This window comes from Portunus trituberculatus, chromosome 5, assembly GCF_017591435.1.
Source record: "Portunus trituberculatus isolate SZX2019 chromosome 5, ASM1759143v1, whole genome shotgun sequence".
Taxonomy (NCBI): domain Eukaryota; kingdom Metazoa; phylum Arthropoda; class Malacostraca; order Decapoda; family Portunidae; genus Portunus; species Portunus trituberculatus.
In genome coordinates, this window is record NC_059259.1 from 6,823,202 (window position 1) to 6,847,926 (window position 24,725).

At 39.2% G+C, this 24,725-nt stretch overlaps 2 protein-coding genes across 6 annotated transcripts; one reads left to right on the top strand and one right to left on the bottom strand.

The window, feature by feature from the left end:
* Positions 1-955: 955 nt before the first annotated feature.
* LOC123514271 (centromere protein K-like) lies at positions 956-4,907 on the top strand. The gene is made up of 4 exons (XM_045272068.1): positions 956-1,414; positions 1,808-1,941; positions 3,172-3,250; positions 4,058-4,907. The coding sequence occupies exons 1-4, from the start codon at positions 1,061-1,063 to the stop codon at positions 4,259-4,261; spliced, it is 771 nt and encodes a 256-aa protein (XP_045128003.1). The 5' UTR covers positions 956-1,060; the 3' UTR covers positions 4,262-4,907.
* On the bottom strand, positions 4,765-24,487 carry LOC123514260 (beta-glucuronidase-like). 5 transcript variants are annotated; one of them, XM_045272055.1, is made up of 14 exons: positions 24,207-24,487; positions 23,417-23,642; positions 22,831-22,919; positions 22,221-22,314; positions 20,591-20,766; positions 19,872-20,014; positions 18,793-19,001; positions 17,229-17,372; positions 16,379-16,551; positions 15,768-15,911; positions 15,236-15,320; positions 9,275-9,451; positions 8,559-8,697; positions 4,765-5,911 (listed from the first exon to the last, which is right to left on the bottom strand). In XM_045272055.1, exons 2-14 carry the CDS (start codon positions 23,627-23,629, stop codon positions 5,742-5,744), a joined length of 1,956 nt encoding a protein of 651 aa, XP_045127990.1. In that variant the 5' UTR covers positions 23,630-23,642; positions 24,207-24,487; the 3' UTR covers positions 4,765-5,741. The 5 variants fall into 5 exon arrangements, with proteins under 5 accessions (XP_045127990.1, XP_045127960.1, XP_045127950.1 ...); XM_045272025.1 differs by lacking the exon at positions 15,236-15,320 and adding an exon at positions 13,799-13,880 and having other exon boundaries at positions 24,207-24,456; XM_045272015.1 differs by lacking the exon at positions 24,207-24,487 and adding an exon at positions 23,999-24,159.
* Positions 24,488-24,725: the final 238 nt, after the last annotated feature.

Sequence of the window (24,725 nt, forward strand, 5' to 3'; positions counted from 1 at the left end):
CGACCATTATAGGGCATTCCCTTGTCTGCAGCGGTGCCGTACTTCCTAAATTACCGATAGAGATGTAAGAAAATGTATACTTCCTCTATTCATTATTAATTCATCAAGGTATACTACTGAAAATACATATATATCACGAAAAAAAGACGAAAGAAATGCTTTAGTTTTTCTTTCAAATACCCCGTTTTCTGTTTTCTCGCGGGACATGCAAACACTCCGTGTAAAACTAGAAATAATCTAATATTTTCTGCTTTAACAAATAATCATAGCCAAACGCTATAACGAAAAAATATTACCATGATAACCAATAAATTAATATCTGAAATTTGCTTAAGTACCACCTCATCGATAATAGAGTACCGTAGTTAATCGAGTAGGAATCTAGAAAATTTCACCCATTATTCATCAGCATAAAATGGTTAATAAAAAGTAGCTCTGAATAATGACGGAAGCCTGAGAAGTTCATACGATGCTTGGGAGCACAAAAACGGCTTGCCGGATGCCCGCTAACACAGAATTTCGCAGGTTTTCGAAAGTGTGCTACAACTCCTATGCGCGATAACGGCGGGGTGTGATAACAGGAGATAAGTGTGTATTTAAAGTTTTAAAGGGATAATGAGCAGAAAACAAGAAAATTGGTATTCAGCCTGGAAAGAAAAGCATCACAATTCACGGATTCTTAAAACACGGCTTTGAATTAAGAAACATAATTAAGATAAAAATAAGATGAATGACCTACGATGAATGTGAATAGGGAGATGTATATACCTAAAAACAGACACAAAACACATATCTAAAAAAAAAAAAAAATGGCTTTTCTTTGAGTTTGAATTATTTCTTGCCTTTAAAAAAATAGTATATTAGCTTTTTAACATATTTTTGTCATTACGTGGTACTCTTATATACTTAAAAGAATAAAGTAGCTAGATGGTTGGGGGGAGGGGGGACCACCACCGCCACCACCACCACAACAAAACAAAAACAAGTCAGGGAGGGAAAGATTGAAAACGTCAGCGCGACCTCTCTAATATCCTGTTAAATAATCACGTCAGGAGCAGCCATGGCCACCGGGGAGCCTAGGGCAAGCAGCAGCAGCGGTAGCAGCGGCAGCCAGCCACCCGTGGAGGAAATGATGAACAAAATTGTGGAAGAGCTTATGGAGGAGCGTGAGCGGATGACAGCAGAGGCGGGAAAGGAGGAGACTTGTAAGAAAAACCCCAATTTTTCTACTGACGTTACATTAAGTTCCCTGAAAAACTTCAAATTGATGTTAGAGAGTGAACTGGAGGCGTTGCAGGATTTGCCTTTAGAACAGCTGCCCTCCGAACCGGCCCTTCTGCAGGACCTGGCGGAGGAGGACGTGCAATCGACTGCCCACCGCAATGCAAGGACACTGGAGTTTAATAAGAAGAAGGTGAGGCGAGGCGAGATTATTAAACTGTGTATGGGCCAGCTGTCCTGCTGTCACGGCCATTACCATCACCGTGGCATACTGTCTCTACACTACGTGAAACTGAAAGAGTGTATTATTATTACTATTTTTTTTTTTTTTTCATGTAAGGGGGAAAGATGGCCAAGGGAAACAGAAGCAGTAAAAGAAAAAAAACCCACTTAGAATGTCAGTCCCTATCTCAATATTCTGCAAAGATACACGACTCATTCATTAGAACAGCTTGTTGCCGCAGTGGAGTTTGGCTGCCTTGTAATGCAAATCTGTGCTTCTCTCATATTCTCAGAAATAATCTCTACCTGCCTATACTGATGAACCAAACTTTTAATACCTCGGCACTTCCCCTTGTTTCCGTAGCTGGAGGAGCTGAAGGAGACGAAGAGGAAGTATGAGACCAAGGTGAAGAGAGCTACTATGGTGAGCCAGGCCCTCAACAAGCTGCAGTCCCAACACCTTTCTGACGAGGAGAAGTTCATAGCGCTGGAGAGGAAGTGAGTGCTGCCCAAACTGCTCCACTACATAGGGGCAAAATGGGAGCTGTTTGGTCTATATGTGGCAGACCCTGTATGAAGTAGGGCTACCCATTTTCACCGTCATTGTCATCTTTACATTTGTCGCACTTTTTAACCCCTTCAGTACCATGACAAATTTCCATATTCATTCTGGTTACTATTTGGGGATTTTATACAACTTCAGAAACTTATGTGTGGATTAAAATAGTGAAGACTGTGGCCATTAATCTTCTGACCTCCATAGACCATTCTTAATTTCAATAAAATGGTCTAATTATACCCAAAACTCATAGTAAAAATGCATCTCAGTACTGAAGGAATTAAAGCTCAATAGTGTCTTAAGAACCGACAACTTGAGTTTATTTCACTCTGCTTGCTCGCTGAACTAAAGATATCATGCAGAGAGAATTGACTTTTTTTCATTGGTTGCTTGTGTACTTCAAGTTGCCTTCAGTTGGTACTGTACGCCATAATCCCAGCATCAATATCAGTAATCAAGATAGAAGTAATGGGCTCAGGCATTCAAAAAAGTTATACTAGGAAGGAAGTAATTAGTGGATGAATGGAATAGACTCAGTAATTAGGTTGCTAGTTGCATGTCATTATTAACCCTTCTACTCCACCCACATACCACTTTGAAGCTGTGCCATTTGTTGAGTGGTTTAAAGTTACCTACATGTCACCATGACACCCAGGTTCTAGGTGGTTACACCGAGGTTGCATTTGGGTGGTGACATGAGCCCTAATATAGGTACCACTATAAATAAGATTGCCTGCGCCACTAATAGGCGAGAGTTTAACAGCACTTCCTACATATACTCCTCAAGTATGCCTACAGGTGCTATAGGCCATAAAAAAAAATAATAAAAAAAAAAAAATAAAAAAGCATCTCAGTTTGATATAGTTTAGTTATAAGTTCTGGCAGTGATATTGAGAGACAACCTAACCAGCAAGTCATCAAATATCTAATGACACTTTTTAGTACTTTTGTTGAGGGAAACTGCTGAGGGTTGTTGAAGAATTAAATATGTGCCATTAGCCGTTGAAGTTAAAGAATAAATAAATTTATAGATGGGAATGATGGGTGTAAATAGATTAGTATGATTTGCACAGGGACTACCATGTGAAGGAGTGATGGTTTCTGGCTCCAACTGCTGTGTTTTTGTGTGCTTTCCTATGATTGGTATATGTTTTGACGTTTCATTTCAGGTACAACAGATCGTCCGTGTTGTTCCGCTTCTTGAGGGAACACATGCACTACATTTTGATGAATCTATATCCAAATGAAGTAAGAAATGCATTTTTTTTTTTTTTTTTTTGCTTTTCATTGTCTCAACTCACGGCAGGTCTTGAAGCACTCGGTTATACCCTCAAATATTAGTAATTCTCAATCTGTAACCTCATAAATCTTAGCAACTCATTCTGTACCCTTATAAACCTGGGTAATTCTCACTCAATCTGTACCCTTATAAATCTTGGTAGTTCTCAATCTGTACCCTCATAAACCTTAGTAACTCAATCTCTACCCTCATAAACCTTGGTAATTCTCACTCAATCTGTACCCTCAAACCTTGGTAATTCTCAATCTGTACCCTCATAAACCTTAGTATAGTAGTTTACTCCATTTGTACCCTCATAAACAATAATTCACAATCTGTACCCTCAATCTTTGCCAATTCTTAAATCTACTACCTCTCATTACTTAGCTATATCCTCATAATCTTAGGAAATCCCATTATGTCTGCATTTTCTTCAATCATAGTTCTTTTTGTCTATTATCTATTTATCATGTATGTCAGGCCAGTTCTCTTCAATTATCTTTTTTGTCATTATCTATCTATCATGTATGTCAGGCCAGTTCTCTTCAGTTGTAGTTCTTCCTTTTGTCTATTATCTATCTATCATGTATATCAGGCCAGTAATCCCACACAAACCCACATATACACATATACACTTATACACACACACATTATTCACTCAGTTCCAGTTTCTCAGTGCAACAAAAAATCTGTCCATATACTAGGTAAGACATCACACACAGACACAGTTGGCTCCTCTTCTCACAACAAAACCTTCCATCCATCTCCTCCTCCAGATATCATCACCAGAGAGTATCAAGGGCATGGAGGAGTTAATGGACTGTCTTGTGTCCCGGATGATGGAGCACCCAAATGAACCATACGTGCAGCTGGATGATACAATGGAGGAGAGCCTTATCACCCTCCTGCTGACTGCCAACCTCATCACGCGCCATCCCACCGACATCACGGCCATCAAGTTTATTGACCCCAGGGTTTGAGTGGAAATCAGAATAGAGGTATTTTTATCTTGTGTTAGGATACTAGGATGGTTGGCATTACTATGTTGGCTTTGGTTAGGTTTTCTTTTCTTTTTTAACTGTCCTGAATGCATGAGTTTTATAGACTGCAGAGTGTGTTTGTTTGCTGGATCAAGATGCACAGTTTTATTATTATCATTTATCTCATCCATCATCAGTGAGTGTTGATTTGATGTATGCAATGTGTGTTTTATTACTTTGGACAATAACTGCTTTTACATCCCATATTTCATTGTTTGTATGGGTTTTACGGAGTACATGTATAAAGATCTTGGAATGCATTAATATAATTTGTACAGTATTCAAGCCTAGATTTGCCATGCAGTTGATTGCTTTACAATTGGATTTTCAGGAACACAACCCAATTATATATCAGAGAATACCTGAAGAACAATTATACTTTATCATGGCACTTGTTTCTAGTGGTCATGCCAACTGTACTTCAGTGTAGGAGTATAATACAATTGCCATTTTTTTTTTATTTTTCCAGTTTTCTTAAATGAGTGTATACAAATGCTGGAGTATCAGCACCATGTGAAAAAACAAACCTTTATTACAAAATGGTATACAATTCAATAACTGGAGAATATGGAGAATGTCTTTTTTGTAACAAGACCTGAGGAGCAAAGTGGTTTTGTGAAGACTACATTCCTGCATGTAATCTTTTGAAGGATACACTCGTAGTGGAGGAGTGATTAGTTTGCACATGTTATTGCTTCAAACTTTCATTAATACTCAAATAGTAATGCCTTAATATTATCAGACAATAAATATATATGTGTAATTGATGAGAATTCATACTAATGTGTTACCTTCTGACATTTTAAGTTTTTTATATATAATTTTTGGTATTTATTTGTTTTTATATTTTAGGAATTTGTTTATGATTTCTAATTAAATATAGTTTTAACCTCAAATTATTATTTTTGTCATTTATATTCCCATCTCACTCTTTTATGTAGTACTTAACAACATGACAACTCACCTCTCACAGCTTAGTTACACACACACACACACACACACACACACACACACACACACACACACACACACACACACACACACACACACACACACCGGGGCAAGACAAGAGACAGGATGTGGTGCATTACAAACTATCACAACTGTCAGAATGCCGACACTTGGCACGTGAATGATACTCTGAACAATGGATATATACAATGTAGTACATGTACATGTGTAGCAACCCATTTCATTGTACTCTGATGGAGAGCAGCTATTTGTGCTTCAATGGACATCACTTCACCATTTCACCATCAATCAAGTGAATGCAACCCGGACTTGTCCCAATAGTTAGGGACATTTACCTCATGTTAATGTGTCAAATCTTTCCAGCCCAGACATCTCCCTTTGAGCTGACCTGTCTGCAGGTTAACATGATCACTAGTCCCTCAAAGGCATTCAGTTGATGTCAGTGTATCTATGGGCTCACTGAGTACAGCGCAAACCTCCAGTCACCCTGTGGTGCTGTGGCATTATCAAGCTGCTGAGCCAGGGACCAGTACCGGTACCTCATCAGGTGGCCGGCCATCTTGGGTTGGCGGGCGCGGGTGAAGAGACCTTTCACACAAAAAGCCGGCCGGAAGGTTTCTGGAAGGAGTGAGCATCGGGGGTGAGAACTTTGCAGTGTGTTTTGTGTTAGGTCAAGGATGCCACAACACCACACCAAATAAACTAACACGGTGCCTCTCAAAAGTTATCACTGAATTGATAAACTGCAGCTTTTTGAGGCAGAACTGATGAATGATATCTTGAGGGTGTGGAACGGCATAGAGAGGTGGTGAGGGGAGCCTTGCATGCTACAAGACAACTAGACAATGTTAACCACTCAAAACAACACATCACTGCCCAACTACAGCCTTTGACAGGAAAACTGGTGAATACCTTGCTCCTCCTAGACCACAAGACCACTCACCAAATAAACTTACAAATCGGGGTCACTCAAAACACACAAGTATCAGAATCAACAAGCAGCAGTCTTTAATGGGGTCAACTTAGAGGCACTGTATACTTTCTACAAGTCAGCACCTCTCAACCACTTCATTACAAGTCACTCAAAGCACAAGTGACTACCACACAGCAGTCTTTTATAGCCAGCACATTTTAAAAGTCACAATCACATCCTGTAAACAGCGGATCAAAAGTACAGCAGAATGAAAAATGTGCTTAGTGTTTCCAGTAAGATAATCAGTGAACTGCAGCCTTGCATGGACAAAGCAACAAGTCCCAGTGTGATGGAAAAACAGAAAAATTCAATTCTTCTCATGGTCCCAAAGCCACACATTAACTTAAGTTGAACCAATGAAATCTTAATCATAGTGAATAAAAGACATCAGTATGATACAATCTCAAACACAATATGTTAAACTATTGCCTAAACTAAGCAACTTGATCAGAAATCTCTCAAGAACAAAGTAAAATAATGATTTAATCTATAAGTAAATAAAAACTATTGTCTTAGTGAGAGCATAGCATACAATAACACAATCACTGAGTATCTTACAGTACAAACTATTGTTAAAACCTAAAGGAACCACAGGTGCAGCACACACACACACACACACACACACACACACACACACACACACACACACACACACATATACACACACACGGGATGGAAATAGTAAAAAAGTGACATTCAGATACATATAGCACAAATTGGTCACAACAATAATCCCGTTCCATGACAATAAACTTGTGTGGAACACTGGGATATGGTAATTGTAATACCAGTAATTTGGAATTTTGTACATGAGTATCATTAAAGTGTTCATGTTTATCGCACAACCTGACTGTCTTGGCAGTGTTTGGCCACACAACTATCACAGTTGAGACATGGTAAAATATTGTCTACACGCACACACACTTATTGGCAAACCTTTCTGCATAAAACACAGATTATTAAAACTATCAATAAAATGGTCTTGAAATATGAAAAGAAAGGAACACCTAACAACCCTGATACAATAATGAGAAAAAAGAAAAAAAAAAAAAAAATCAAGAGAAGATGTGACGCCAGAGAGCTGTTCTGTTGCCGAGCTGCTGTGTTGTCCCCGCCAGGCTGTGGTACCTCCAGCGCAACACATGTGCTGCTGTCTTGGGCTGCCGGTTGCGTGTGAACACTCCCTTCTTGTTCCCCGCCACTCGCTTGCTTCCTACATGATGGTGGGAGACACACACACATGGCAGGACACCTCAGGCTAGTCACAAGTGCTGACTCTTATGTGTACACTATGATACATTCACATTCTTTAAGTTTGGGTTGGGTGTGGCTTGGGTTGGTTTAGTTTAATTTAGTTTGGTTAGATTAAGTTATGCTGGTTTGGTTCGGTTTGGTTGGGTTTGGTTTCATTAGGTTAGGTTAGGTTTGGGTCAGATAAGTTAGATACACTGCTTGATAGGTTAGGTACACTGTCTATAACATTAGGACAAGTTCAGTACACTTTAGGTTAGGTAAGGTTAGGTAAAGATCAGTGGGCTATATCAATCTATTCATAGCTAAGTATATCTCGAGTCGGTGGTCTTCATGTGATTTTAAACTCCTCATAAGATGTACTGTATGCACACACATGCACGCGCACACACACACACACACACACAGATGACATATTAAGAAGCATAGTTTTCCTCATGGAAGTGTGAACAAATGGAATGAGCTTAGTGAGGAAATTGTGAATGGCAAAAACTGTCAGTGCTTTTAAGAAGAAAATGGATAATGGATATAGAGACAAGATACTATGAGATTACTTCCCTCTTGTAAATCACACTAGGTAAATACACACACACACTATTATGGAATGTACAACAGAAGGTGATGGAGGCAAACAACAATCATACGAGACAGTAAAACAAGTGACTAACCCTAACACAGCAAATTTATAGACTGCAGGGTGTGAGAGGAGACATCCTGACCTTATAAATAAGAAGCAAAACACAAACAAAGCACTACTATAGTCTATCTACTCTAAAATGGCACCTGGATTTAAAACACATTGTAGCTTACTGATAACGTAATTGATTTCATGTGAATAATACTCGTTTTCTGTTGATTGACGTACTTATTAAAAGGACAGCTCCTGGTTTTCCTTAAGATCTGACAACCACGCATTCCCTGGGACACCATTCAAACTGAGACCCATGAGCCACTTTAGAGTAGATAGACTATAAACACTCTGACCCAGTGGAGAATGTATAAACACACCAACACCAACACAAACCAAAACAATGATCTTACCTTGTGGCGTAGCAAAGTCAGCAAAGTTCCAGATCATCTCACCAACGAAGAATCCTTGGCTGCGTAGCTTGTCAAAGGCCTCAAAGTTCTGCAGCATCAGTTCAACCTGATACTCCTCGCTCCAGGTGAAGGCCGGGTCCTGCAGGAGGCCAAGAAAGGGGAGATGAAGCAAGAGTCGTTTGATTTGTGTTCTAACTTTAATACTGTTGCTTCTTTGCTTCTTTCTCTTTCTCTTTTGTTAATCATTAGTCTGTCAATCTCTCAGTCTATTGATTTTGCTCACACTTCCACATATAACACCAGCAAAAATAGGAAACAAACCAAAGGAATAATGCAGTACTGAGAAAGGCAAAGGAATCACACAAAACTGAGAGAACAAAAGGAATCATGAAAAAAGAAAAGAAATGGAATCATGAAAAAAAATGAAAACAAAGGAATCATGCAAACTACCAAGAAAATCAAATATATGAAGGAAAACTAAGAAAAGAAAAGGAATCGTGGAAAAAGGAAATCATGGAAAAAAATACTCATGAAAAAAAAACACTGAAAAAAAAGAAATAAAGGAATCATAAAAAATGAAAAAAAAAGAAATCATGAAAAACTGAGAACACTGAAAGAATCATGTAAAAAAAAAAAAAAAAAAAAAAAAAAAAAACGGAAGAAATGAAGCTAAACGAAGCCAAGGAAGTGGACCAAGCAGGAGTGGATTGACTCACCATGTGGAGACCGGCGATGGAACCAGCACCGTACTCTGAAATCATGACGGGTTTGTTGTGCAGCACGAACCACTCGGTAAACTCAGTGATAGTCTGCAGCTTGATGACCTCCAGGTGGCCCGTGTCGCCGTACCAGGAGTAGTAGCGGTTCACCAGGATCACGTCCAAACTGCTGGCCTGTGAGGTGGAGACAAGCAAGAAAAATAGTCATGATAAAGTGGCACGGATTTTTAAGGATATTTGTATGGTTCTTGTATTAGATTAATGGAGTTTTTGCATTATAACAACAACATCATTTTTGAAAACCAATACATTCTCTGTAGCCTTTGAAAGCAGTCATAATGAAGTGACATCGGTTTTTTCAAGGATATTTATATGGGTCTAGTATTAGGGTAATAAAGTTTTTGCATTATTATAACAACAGCAACATTTTTGAAAACCAATAAAATCTCTGTGGCCCTTGAAAGCAGTCATAGTGAAGTGACATGGGTTTCTAAGGATGTTTATATGGGTCTAGTATTAGGTTAGTGAAGTTTTTGCATTATAATAACAACAGCAATATTTTTGACAACTAATGTAATCTCTGTGGTCTTTGAAAACAGTGACATTGAGGCAAGGAAGAGTTACAGAGTCACATTTGCCATACTTCAGCTGCTTTGAGTTAAGCTGAATGTACACAGGCTTCTTATGGTTTTAGAGTTATATTAATGAGATTTCTGCACTACTAATAATGGAAACCTTGACAACCAGGCTAATCATCTCAACTATTCTCAAAAGTCTCTGGTTGAATGCACACAGGGTTTTTAAAGTTCTAGTGTTAAATAAATGGGATTTCTGCACTATTAACAGCAACATTCTTGAAAATCAATATAATAAATTGTGGTCTTTGAAAACAATCGTGGTAAAGTGACATGGGTATTTCATGGTGCTTTTATGACTCTAGTGTTAATTAATGAGATTTCTGCAATATTAACAACAAAAAGACTATTGAGAACCTGGCTATTCATTTCTGTGGCCTTTGGAAACATTTATTGTGAAATGACATGGGTTTTTAGGGCTGTTTTTATGGTTCTAGTGTCAGATCAATGAGAATTTTGCATTATTAACAACAAATACACTTGATAAACTGAGGGTAATCATCTCTGTGGCTTTAGGAAACAGTTGTGATAAGAGAGCACAGTGTTTTTGAGTACCAGCCAGAGTTACAAAGATTGACATATGCATCACTTTGCTGTAATAACCAACCCATGTATTGAATCTGTACACTTTACAAATACTTATCAATATGAACACACACAGGCACTATTTACTATTGAAGCTCCTAAAGAAAGAAGAGAAAAAACAAAAGCTAAATAAAACAGCAAAATAAGGAAAAAATAACATGAAACTTGATAGTGAAGAAAAAAACACGAGCTAAACAAAAAGAACAAAATAAATAAATGAATAAAAAAGCAATTACAAACAAAATAAAGCATAAAATTCTTTACAGCATAAAGCCAAAAACCAAGGCAAGAAAGTGTCAAGAGGCAGGCATGCAGCACCACAGCCTCCCACGCAGCATAGAGGCGGTCCACAGCTTGCCATGCACTCACACTCGCACTTGCACTCACACACACACACACACACACACACACACACACCAGTCACGCAGCAGAGGGGAGGGTAATCTTTCACACATACATCTTTATTTGTTCCATTTCTTTCTGTTTTGTTTATTTTCTGATAATTGTGGTGGTTTGAGTAGACACTTCTATCTATCTACACATTATATTCCTCCTTTTCTAATTAATTTGCCTGTCTATCTATCTACTTGTACATTTTCTCTTTTTTCATGACTTTGCTTGTTTATTTCTTAATGTACACCACTTTGTTTTTCTGTTTATCTATCTACACATCATGTTACCTTTTTTTTTTTGTGAATGTCTTTCTATCTATCTACAGTTTCTCTTCTTAAAATCAATGAGACTGTTTATCTACTTATCTATATGCTTTTTGTCTCCTTTTGTAATTATTCACATTAATGTAATAAATCTACCCACCAAGTCGGCACAACATCAATTTCATCATCCGCCTTTTAAGGGTTAATCTATTTGTTTCATGTGATTCCGTTCCTTAGGCCACTTTGAGTCAATTCACCTGTCTTTTCATTCAATTCTCTATCCTTCACACAATTTCCTCCCTGCAGCAGCTCCTTGTGTTCTTTTGTCAATAAACTAACTACTGTTCACCACTATCAAATATTACACTTTCTAAATTTTTTTCTGGATATTTTATGAAGGAGGGACACTGGAAAAGGCCAACATAATCAAATAGAACATAATTTCCACTGATATACTGGTCTCCAAGAAGCAGTCATCAAAAATTTCAGGATAAGTGTTTTGCATCCTCACTCTTGAAAGAAATGAAGTCAAGTTCGAATCCTGTCCACGGTCCTCACTCGGGGGAATGGTTTCCTAGCGGGTGGGCTTTGAGATAGGAGGTACCCCAAAAAGTATCCCCTTTAGCCCATAAATTTCCGTGAAAAGCCCATTTGGTATAAAAAAAAAAAAAGTGTTAACATTTTTGGACCTGCAAGGGGACTATGGACACTGGTGACTGAGGCTTTTTTTTTATTTAATGTTGTCTTTGGCCAGCTTTCTTTTACATATTTACAAGAAAAATAAATAAAATAAGGAAAAAAAATAAATAAAAATGTAGGAGGAAATATAGAAGTAGGTGATAATGCAAAACCTCCTCCATGAAAGACTGGCCATGTATCTTATTTTCACCCTTTTCTGCACAAGGTCAGGGAAAAAGGGGCAACAAAGGAGGTAGAAAAAGCATAACCAACTGTTGCCAATGTCACAACCAAACGTGTCAAAATATAGACCTCTTGTTTTTCATGTGTTTATAATTTTGGAGGCTACTGTAACATGAACAATGACTCAAAAATAACAAAGAAAACACACCAAAGGCATCTCAAGCAACTCCAGCCATTAGCTAAGCAATAGGAAAGCTCAGTATCAGTAAAGGCTCCCTAAAATTCCTGACAAACTATGGAAAACAAAGCAAAACAACAAACAAAGCACACACAGGAATTTCAAGCAACATAAAGGTCTGTACTCGTAAACATTCCATGAAATCTTGCCAAACCACATAAAAGACATTAAAAGGCCAGGCACTCGGGAAAAGTTTGAAGTATACACATATAACCGACTAATGTGAAATGCTCTGTATTAGTAAAAGTTCCCCAAAAGCATTCCAAACCGTGTAAAAACCCATTCAAGCAACAAGGAAAGCTAGAGAGTAGTTTGAAGCATAAACCACACTTGATAAAACAGCACAAATAGTCTGGATTACCTTAACATGCTAAAAATAACTCTTAAAGCAAAAACAGAAGCATTCACAGGGCAATTTCAACCAAGAACCATAACCAGTAAAGCTTAATAAAATAACTGTCTCTCTCACTCCCTCACAAACAGCCTACACTGTCTTAACACACTACAAAAACCCAGAAAACTAAAAAAAAAAAAAAAAGCATTCACAGGGAAATATGAACCAAGAACCACAACCAGTAAAGCTATGTAAAGTGACTGTCTCTCTCCCTCACAAACAGCCTACACTGTCTTAACACACTACAAAAACCCAGAAAACTAAAAAAAGGAAGCATTCACAGGACAATTTTAACCAAGAACCACAACCAGTAAAGCTATGTCTCTCACTCCCTCACAAACGACGCACATGAAATAACACACAAAATAAGTAGAAAGGTATGCAAACACTTAAGACTACCAAACACTCACTGCCAGGTTGCTGTTAAGCCTGGTAATAAGAGAAACACACTATGAGAGTTAATGGATGCAAGAGTTACCAATAAACGAAGATATTTAAGAGAGACAAGACTACGAGGGCTACTGTATACAGAAACCAGATTAGAGGTACAGGAAGACACTATGAGAGTTAATGGATGCAAAAGCGACAGGACTACAAGGGCTATTGTTTTATAGACGCCAGATTACAAGTACAGGAAAACACTATGATGGTTAACAGATGTAAGTCTCTAATAAAAACAGATATAAGAGCAACAAGACTACAAGGGCTACTGTACACAAAAACCAGATTACAGGTACAGGGAGACACTGTGAGAGTTAATGGATGCAAGAGTTACTAATAAAACCAGGATATATGAGAGAAAAGACAACAAGAACTACTGTAAATGGAAACCTTAACCTCTTCAGTACTTCGACACATTTTTACCTTGAGATTTGTGTGCGATTAGACCATTTTATTGACATTAGGAAGGGTCTATTGAGGTTAGAAGATTAGTGGCCAAAGTCTTCACTATTTTAAACCCCACATGAGTTTCTGAAGCTGTACAAAATCACCAGACAGTAAACAGAATGAATATGAAAGCAAGTCATGGTACTGAAGGGGTTAAGACAGATTACAGGCACACGAAGGTACTACGAGGGTTAATAAATGCAAGTCACTAGTAAGCCAGGGTATGAGTACAAAGCCAAGACTGGGAGTTACTGGGTCACCTACAGCAAATTCTATGGGGCCGCGGTTCAGTACGCAGGTCACAGGTCGTGTCGGGTCATCTTCATGTGTGGCCTTGACGACTGACCTGGCGGATGTATGTCGGTTAATTCACGCTGGTTCAGGTTTTTACACTACATCATGTTCTTTAAGGTGGGTCATGTTTTTCACTGACTTGTGGTGTGTTTTGTTGCGTTCGGTGACCTGGGTGGCTTTCTATGATGCCAAAATTGTGTCAAGGTTTTTTTTTTTTTCTGCATCTTTATAACAGATTGTAGTCTTGGTTCATAGTTCGAATCAGCTGGACTCTTTATAATTCCATCTATCTGTATACAAGGCAAGCAATACAAGAGTACCCAGACAAAACACCTGAATTTTGAAACAGTTTGAATCCGTCAGTCTACCTGCTGTTCTATCTATCTACACACAAGGCAGTCCAGACAAAACACCTGAATTTTGAAACAGTTTGAATCCATCAGTCTACCTACTGTTCCATCTCTACACTAGCCAGGATCTTAACATTTAAACAGTTTGCATTGGCTAACCGATGTGCTCTCTATCTATGCACCAGCCTGGCCCACAAAACCAGTGGCTAGCTCAAGTGTGCAAGGGAAGCCACAGAAAGGTTGAGTGCTGTAGTAACACCTGGAAGCAACACACAGCCTGAATCACAGACTACACAGGATAAGATGAAGCTATTGCAGGAATGGAATCATACCCCAACTCTCATGATAGGGGGTGACATGAAGCACATCTCCCCCTGCCCTGCCCTGCCACACCCACACACAGCCTCTCTCTCCCTCTTCTACACACAGCCTGTTTATCCCTAACTCTCCTTAAGCTGCCCACACACAACCTAATTCCCTCCTACACACACAGCTTGCCTCTCACTCCCTTTCTTGCACATACAGCCAGCCTTTCCTAGCCAGTTCCACACACAGCTCCCAGGTTCTTCCACACACAACCTGCCTCTCCTTTAGCACCACATTTAGTAAAGCTAATCTACACACATAGAACACTGCCTACCACTGTCACTCCTACCTTCCACACCCCAACATTGCCTTAATAATAGAGATACACACACACACACACACACACACACACACACACACACACACACACACACACACACACACACACACACACACACACACACACACACACACACACACACACACACACACACACACACACTCATTCTTTCTATCTTCCCTTCAGCATCACACCTAACAAGCTGCCCCACCCCATTCATCCACACACACACACACACTGCCTCTCCTACACTGAATCTATATTCAAAACAAGCCTCGTGAACATTGATAGCATACACACTCCTCTCTCTCTCTCTCTCTCTCTCTCTCTCTCTCTCTCTCTCTCTCTCTCTCTCTCTCCTAGCAAGCAGCCGCCACAGATAGTCCCGAGCCACATGCTAACACTACATACTGCATGTTCTGTGTTCTTGTCATAAGAGAGAACACAAGTGACGGGCCGTGTGGCGTCCGAGGAGCGGGTGGCGGCGGTAACATTGCTGCAAGGGAAGGTTTGTACCACACGCATTAGTAGAGAGGTGACAGTTAGCATGTTACCTGTGGCTCTCTTCTGCTCTGCTCCAACACTCACACCTTCAAGTCTACTAGCTCTTCCTCCTCTCATTTGGTAGCCAGAGTCACAGCTAGTTGACATTGGACGCTAGCTCAAGCATACCATCCCTGTCTTTCCACCACCCACCTCCTGGACACACTCATTAACAAGACAGACAAGTTAATAGCACAAATCTTTCCCTCACACCATTTCCCTACCAATATTTTCTTAGTGAAGTTGACAAGGAGAAGTTATTGATGAAGGAAATCTTTAGAAGTGGAATTTGTAAAGAAGCACTGTGGCTAAGACTGGACTAGAGGCACTGCTACTACCATCACCATCACCATCACCACCTTCTCCTCCTCCTCTTCCTCCTACTGCTGCTGCTGCTCACCTGAAGTAATTTGCTGCAGCTTCCTGGTTGGACTGGGGCTCATTCCCAACACTCCACATGATAACGGATGGTCTGTTCTTGTCCCGCCGCACCAGCTCTCGCATCACCAATATGTGCTTGTTCATCAGCACCTCCCCGAACCCACTGCCAGAACACATGCAGGTTAATCTCTCGTGTAAAGATTAAGATCCACAGTGTTAGTTTCTCTTATGTAAAGATTAAGATTCACACAGGTTAGTCTCTGTCATGTAAAGATTAAGATCCGCACAGGTTAGTCTATTGAGTAAATATTAAGATCCACACAGGTTAGTCTCTCTCATGTACAGATTATGAAAAGGAGAAAAATACACACATATCTTTTCCACATACACAAGGATTAAAAGGAAAATTACGAAGGTGAAAATAATGATGAGACAGAAGGATGATGAAGAAGAGGAACTCATAGTAAAAATTGCATCCCAGTGTTAAAGGGGTTAATGCATAAAACAAAAATAGCAAACCATAATTTTTCTAAGTAATAAGAGAGAAAGAGAGAGTAAAAATCTTCCCATCTTTCTTAAATGACTCCAGTGCACCAAAACAAGACAGACAACCACCACCACCACCATTACCTGAGACCGACAGCAGGGCACTCATCCACCACCATGATGCCCTCCTGGTCCGCCATGTCCATGATCTCCTCGGCATAGGGATAGTGGGAGGTGCGGAAACTGTTTGCACCCAACCACTTGAGCAAACTAAAGTCCTTCACCACCAGCGGGTAGTCCAGGCCCTTCCCTCGGATCTGTAGGGGTTGTGGTGGTTTGTCAAGGGGTGATGGGGTAGTGTGTGAGTGGGTTGTTAGTCTTTTAACTCTATCTCTATTCACATAACCAAGCTTAAGCTAAGCTAAGCTAACCTAACCTAACCTAACCTAACCAAACCAAACCAAACCAAACCAAACCAAACCTAACCTAACCTAACTTGTCATGGGGTGATAACCCATTCTAACCTAACCTAACCTAATGCCTTTTTAATTCAACTAACATAACCTAACACAACCTGACCTATGCTAACCTAACCTCTTCTTAATTCTATTCTTACCCACTTCACTTAACCTAACATAACCTGATCTAACCTCTAAATAACCCAACCTAACCTAATCTAACCTAATGACTTTCTTAATCCAACTAACATAACCTAACATAACCTGACCTAACCTAACCTAACCTCTTCTCAATTCTATACCCACCCACTTCACTTAACCTAACCTGATCTAACCCTAAATGAACCCAACCCAACCTAACCTAACCTAATGTCTTTTTAATCCAACTAACATAACCTGACCTAACCTAACCTAACTTCTTCTCAATTCCATGCCTACCCACCTCACTTAACCTAACATAACTTAATCTGGCCTAAAATAACTTAACCTAACCTCATCTAAATTCCTACCTAACCTCACCTAACTCCATCACTCACATCAGCATCCTCATGCTTGCCACAGCCCCTAAGGTACATGGGCACCCCATTGATGGTCAGAGTGGTGGAGTTCCAACCCACGGAGCGAATGCCAACCTTCTGTGGGTAAAAGTCCAGGTCTCCGCTGGCACTCGACACTGCAACCTGGGAGTGGAAAGGGGGAAGGGTGATGAGGTAAAGTTTGGCTAAAAATGACAGTTTATCTTATTCTTTTGGCTAACTCTCTCAAACCTGCGTGGGGACTGGCATCTAAGTGAGCCTTTTTGTTTAATAATTTTTGTTGCTCCTGGCCAGATTTCCCGTCTTACAAAAATATTACTAAAGATTACAGTTTATTCCTTTCTTTTGGCTAACTCTCTCAAATCTGCGTGGGGACTGGCATCTAAGTGAGCCTTTTTGTTTAATAGTTTTGTTGCTCCTGGCCACATTTCCTGTCTTACATAAAAAAATACTAAAGATTACAGTTTATATTTTTTTTGGCTAACTCTCTTGAACCTGCGTGGGAACTGGCATCTAAGTGAGCCTTTTTGTTTAATATGTTTTGTTGCTCTTAGCCAGCTTTCCCATCTTGCATAAAAGAAAATAGAGGAAAAAAAAAATAATAATGGATGTTGAGGGAATTAGTGATGATAATGCTTAATTTTGACTCAACATGAAGTAGTGTGTGGATGAAATGAAGGAAATTATTAACATGAAGGCAATGAATGAACAAGATGATGAATATGAAGAAGAGAAGATAGTGATGATGAGATGATGTACGATAATGAAGTACAGGTCAGGATACAGATGACATAGTAATAAACAAGAAAATGATTACTGATGATGATGGTGATGGTGGTGTTTGTAAGAGAGAAATGAAGGACATGAAGATAGTGATGATGAGATGGTGAAGGATAATGAAATACAGCTCCAGCCACAGATGACATAGTAATAAACAAGGTGATGATTACTGATGATGACGATGGTGTGTTTGTAAGAGTAAAATGAAGGCCATAATACACATGAAGGCAATGAATGATAAATAATGATAGTGGTGATATGGTGAAGGATAATGAGGTACAGATCCAGCCACAGATGACAGTAATAAGTGAGGAAATGAGTACTGGTGACGATAGCAATGTTGGTGTTTGTACGTAACCTCATATAAGATAAAGAACAGTGGGAGGTTATTTCCTTTCAACTTTTGGACGCTCAAGGATATTCTTTATCCTTTCAGTACCATGACGCATTTCCATATTCACTCTGCTTACTATTTAGTGATTTTTTATACAGCTTCAGAAACTCATGTGGGGATTAGAATAATGAAAACTGTAGCTATTAACCTTCTGATCTCCATAGACCCTTCCTAATGTAAATAAGATGGTCTAATCGTACACAAATCTCATGGTAAAAATGTGTCCCAGTACTGAAGGGGTTAAGAGGCAACACTAATTCTCCAAACTTTCCTTATCCACTAATTAACTGAGTGTGTGGATTAGCAATGACTACCAGAAGAAACAGAGGTTGAATCAAGGTAAAAAAAAAATAAAATAAAAAAAAGAAAAATATCCCCAGTGTTGCTCACCATAAGAGTGTACTGGTAACCTGGATTGTCAGACATGAGGTATGGCCACCAGAGGGAAGCGTTGGAGAGCACAATGGTTCCACGACACCCGATGGCACTGGTCACATACTTCTTCTCCTGATTCAGCACTTTGAGGGAGCAGCCGATGTCGCCCAGACGGTGTGGCCCCATTTGAACACTGCCCGTTGTGATGGTGTAGTTGATGATGCCTGAAAGTTTGGAAGGGTTACGGGAAGGCCAGCTTGTGTGCAGAATATTGTTAAACTAGTGAGGTGATACTGTTATGGGATTTTTGTGTTGTCTATTCCAATATTAACCCCTTCAGTACTGGAGCGCATTTTTAACCATGAGTTTGTGTATGATTAGACCATTTCACTGACATTAGGAAGAGTCTATGGGGGTTCAGAAGATTAATGGCCACAGTCTTCACTATTCTAATCCCCCCCCACATAAGTTTTTGAAGCTGTATGAAATCACTAAATAGTAACTAGAATGAATATGAAAATGCGGCATGGTACTGAAGGGATTAAAATAGTAAGGGGTTAATGTTATAGAAATGCATTTTGTTCAGGATACCACAAAACAGTATTAAAGAAAGCAGGTGACTGAAAGCAAGCAAGAAAGTAATATGAATGAGGGTCTGGGAAAATTATAGGAGCTCAGAGTTACCCATTCAGAATGCCACAAAACAGAGATAAGGAAAATATTAGTTAGCCAAAACCAAACTAGATATAAAACAAGACAAAGATATGATGTCAACTGGAAACAAAAAAAGCAAAATATAACAGAGAAACTAATCAAATATAAGAACTAATTATTTGACAGGTATTTGGCCCACCTCTCCTTAATTACCAATCACAATGAGACATATTTACTGGTTTTTTAGACTCCTCCAACCTTTAAACTGGCTGGAATTAACAAAATCTATTCTTTTTAATCTTCTAAATGTTTATAAGGCTTTCATTTCACCCCTAGTGCTGTTGTCCCAAATTTCAAGACCAAAATATATGTAGTGATCAAGAAAAGACTATATTATTGTTACCATTACAATCATTACAAAACACAACAAAAGCACCCACCACTAGTCCCGTCAACAGCAGTGGTGAGCAGGATGTCCTCAATGTAAATCCTGGGTGTGGTGTATAGAAAGACTGGACGGTGGATGCCTGCATAGTTAGTGAAGTCAAAGTTGTAGCTCTGTGTGAAGTAACCCGCGGGATATCTGAAGAAGGGAGAAAGGTTTGGGTGAAGTGATGCTACTTGGATACTGTATCTTAATGTGGATTTTGTTCTCATAGCCTTATTCTCTCATCCCTGCTTTAGTTTGTTGGTTTTCGATGAGATGTCTTTATCCAGAGTTTAATTCTTCTTAAACTTTTACTTGAATTGTGAAAACACTCTCAAATTTGTGGATATTTTGTTAGGTTCTCCAAAACGTCTTTATCCGGTGTTCATTCCTTGTTCAACTTGCAAACAGGATTAAATAATGATAAATAGATGATTGAATATGTTTTTGTGTTTCTTAGATATTCATTTTTTATTTATTTATTTATTTATTTGTTTATTATTTTTTTTAGCTAGATTTGCCAAGATGTCTTTTACATAGTACACAATTTTTCTTAAACTAGAACTAAAACCATGATTTGCAACACCTTCCATTACAGTTTAGCTTCCTTAAGTGTAAAATTCTTAACAAACTTTACAATTCTTACTACATATACATTAAAATACACCTACAAATCCACACCAACCCACAACACCCAAATTCCAGAGCTACACCCTGTCATCCACAACTCACCTGGTAGGGTCGTTGTGGAAGTGGATGGAGCCCTGAGGAATGGTGGTGGGGGTGAGGGTGTTGTTGATGGCCACAGTGACTAAGTTCTCTTGGCTGAAGGAGAGGTGGCTGCTGATCTCTGCCATGATGGGTAAGTGGCCGCCCTCATGCTTCGCTACCTCCACCCCATTCACATACTGAGAGAGAGAGAGAGAGAGAGAGAGAGAGAGAGAGAGAGAGAGAGAGAGAGAGAGAGAGAGAGAGAGAGAGAGAGAGAGAGAGATATTAGTAGTAGTAATAGTGATTGTATGGTGATTCATCCATTTTATGTAAACGGAAAGCTGGCCAAGAGCAATAGAGAGAGAGAGAGAGAGAGAGAGAGAGAGAGAGAGAGAGAGAGAGAGAGAGAGAGAGAGAGAGAGAGAGAGAGAGAGAGAGAGAGAGAGAGAGAGAGAGAGAGAGAGAGAGAGAGAGAAAGGCCCACCTAGTTGCTAGTCCTCTTGCAAGTCTGAGAATAGCTAAAGAATGGGATAATAAATGCCTTAAAACCTCCCTCTTAAAAGAAGTTAAGTCATGGGAAGTTGGAAATACAGAAGCAGGCAGGGAGTTCCAGAGTTTACCCGAGAAAGTAATGAATGACTGAGAGTAGTGGTTAACTATTGATTCATTCCCAGGGTATTCGTCACTGCAGGATTTGAACACTAGGGTTATTTGTTCCATTGGGTAATTTGTTTCCTTGGCTGTATTTTCATCTTATTAGTTTCAAATCTTCATTACAGTGTGTGAAACATAAACTCAGGTTTTCTGCATTCTCAGGCTTTGTAACCTTTCAAAATCCATTTCAAAATCCATCATCACAATGTGTGATGATGGATTTTGAAATGACTTCTTGGGAGGATAAGTACTTTGTGTGTCTCTATCTATATGTCAGACATTCTTTGCACAAATATTACTACATCTCCCCATACAAATACTGAGAGGGAGAGATAAAGAGAAAAGGAGGGTACAAGTTTTTTTTATGGAAATATTAGTATTCCTTCATTCAGACAGTGAGAGACAAAGGATGAAATCTTTGTACTATTAATACCACATTGTTTCATTCATAGTACTAGGAGTAGTTTAATGACAAATATATATATATATATATATATATATATATATATATATATATATATATATATATATATATATATATATATATATATATATTACAAACTATTTGATACAGATGTTCATCAAATATTAAGAATAAAAAACAAATTCTTCTTCATAAAAAGTACTAAAAATTTACATATCTTGTCCAGAAGAATAAGTATCACAAACAAGAAGATAACCTATTAAGTTTTCACAATACATAACATTTGCAAACCAGAAAGTGTCACCACAACACAAAGCAAAACAAGAACAAAATAAGATGAAAAGAACATGAAATCAACACATCAAAAAAAAAAAAAAAAAAAAAAATGTGACTAAGCTGTACACTCACAACCCACTGTTCCTTACCCACCCAGGAAAAGATAGAGAGGAAGTAGAAACCTTTGCAGATGGAAACCCACACTAGCTACCACAGGGGCAACACACACATGCATAAACAAACTCCTGACCTATAAGACTTGAGTGCACATGCTTTGTTACTGCTACAAATACTTACCACGATGGAGTTATAGTGAGCTGAGCCAAGCCGTAGCACCACCCTCAGCTTGTCCTCCTGCCAACGCACTGGTACGTAGAAGCTGCGGTCGTACCTTGGGGAGGAGGAGACAATCAAGTAATGGTGCAGTGATGGATGGATCGATGGATAAATGAACAGATAGATGGATAAATGGATGGACAGATGGATGGATGGATGGATGGACAGATGGATGGGAAAGAAGGAATGGAATCTTTAACATAATACACTTGGAAATAGAAAAGTGTTCACGCTAAAATATAAAATGAAAGAACGGAAGGAAATAAGGAAAGAAAGAATTAATGAGTGAATGAATTGAAAGATAGAATGAATGAATGAGTGAATGAATCAATGAACAAGACAAACAAGAAGAATAAAAAAGAAAGAAGAAAGAAAGGAAACAAAACTAACTCAACTTAGTAAAACCTAAACAAAACAAAACAAGAAATAAACAAAACAAAACAAGAAATAAACTCCACAAGGAAAACTAAAACATTACCACTCTTACGCAGAACCAGAACTGCATCAAAATATAACAGTGAAGCTAAGACACCACACAGAACCAGCCCACCACATCACCTCATACACTCACCAAGCCCAGCCAATGTGGTCCCTCAGTGCCTTGTCCTGCGTGATGTCATTGTAGCTGCTGGGCACTGCCATGGAGATCACTGGCCCTGTCTGTGTGCAAGATAGTCAATAGTTAAGTGTCTTTATATGAGGGACACTGGCAAAGGAGGAGAAAAAAAAGTCTGAGGTGTCAGTTCCAACAGAAAAGTGAAAAGAGTCATCCAAAATTGAGAATAAGGATGTATGTTAGAATGAAGGCATAAATACTTAAGTCATGGAGTGTTCATAGTTTATCAAGTGCATTCAGTGAATTTGCGGAATGTGGAAAATCTATGTGAGTTAAGTAGATGAGCTTCAGCAGGTGAGCTTATCAACTGAATTTTGGCAAGTGAATCAAGCAAATCAATGACTTCACTGTAAGAATCCAGAAAACAAATTTAGAGGATAAAATTAAGTTTGCTATATATAAATCTATCAATTGAGATAAGCAAGTCAAGTTCAAATTTAGTGAGTGAATTAACTAGATAAATTTGAGTTTACTATACAAATCTGACAAGTGCATTATCAGACAATTTCAACAAGACAGTGTCCCGAGGCAGACCACTTACAAGGCTGAGTGGTTGGCTGTACCAGTGCTCCCTGAAGCCCTTGTCAGGGTCCAGGAGTGGGGCAAGGCGGAAGTTCCATAGGCCATCCAGCGACCGCACCTCCCTAGAGGGCGATTCCCGGGGATACAGGCCGCCCCACGATGTATCACCCAGCACCCCTGCCCTCAGCCACACCAAGGCAAGCACGGCAAGGAGGAGCCACGGTGGAGTCATTGCTGGCCTCTGGCTGTGGGACGGCAAGACAGTGAGGCATGAAATTCACTACAATATTTAATGTTTTTCTTGGATGGAAAATATCATAAGTTTCTGATCTGATTTGAGTAGTTATCACTAATATTCATTAACCACAAAGATATGAAGACAAAATATTAGAACAAATCAAGACAAACATCCTAGCTGCCCAGTACTCATGAATCTTTGAGTAGAATATGAAAACTTGGTGACTGGGAAATTGGTCTCACTGAAAAAATAAATATATGAAAAATAAAAATAAATAAATAAGACAGTAGCTACCCACATCAGTCTTAAACTTTGCGTGCTGTGTTAATATTATCACCTCACATCATACCAGACAACACTCACTACTATGTCTTGCGGTCCTGCGGATGATTTGAAGAAGCCCACCACACACAACGGCTATATGAGAGGCGCTATCATGAGACCTTATCAGCCCTATCACAACAGTACAAGGCCCTGGCTAACGCACCCCCACCACCACACAGCCACACACACACACACACACCACCGCCATTACTAATACACCAATAAACATGCAGCAATAGTCACTTACGGCCTTAATGGAGAGGAGAAAGAGTAATATGACAGACTCGACCACTTGCCTCCCCCTCGCCGGCTGGTTTGTTTACTTCCCAGCGTGGCGTCTCCGATTACCACAGCGTCACTTTTTTCCCGGTGTTCTGCAGGGACATACCTCCTCTGTTCACATCCTACATAATTGATTCCTTTAACTCTAGGTTCTTTGTTATTCTGAAACTCTCTAGGTAACCGACAGATTGATAGAAAAATTAATATAGGGTCAATGTCCGATACCAAAGCGTCATGTGATCGCAAGAGCAGCTATCTTCTAAATTTCACACCTCTTAACTTATATATACCTAGTGTCGCCTTTCCCGGTGTTCTGCAAGGACATGTCTCTTCTATTCATATCCTACATAATCAATTCCTTTAATTCTAGGTTCTTTGTTATTTTGAAACTCTCTAGGTAACCGATAGATTAATAGAAAAATAATAAAGGCCAATGTCAGATACAGAGGAAGTGAAGTGTCATGCGTCGCGTCATGTGATCGCG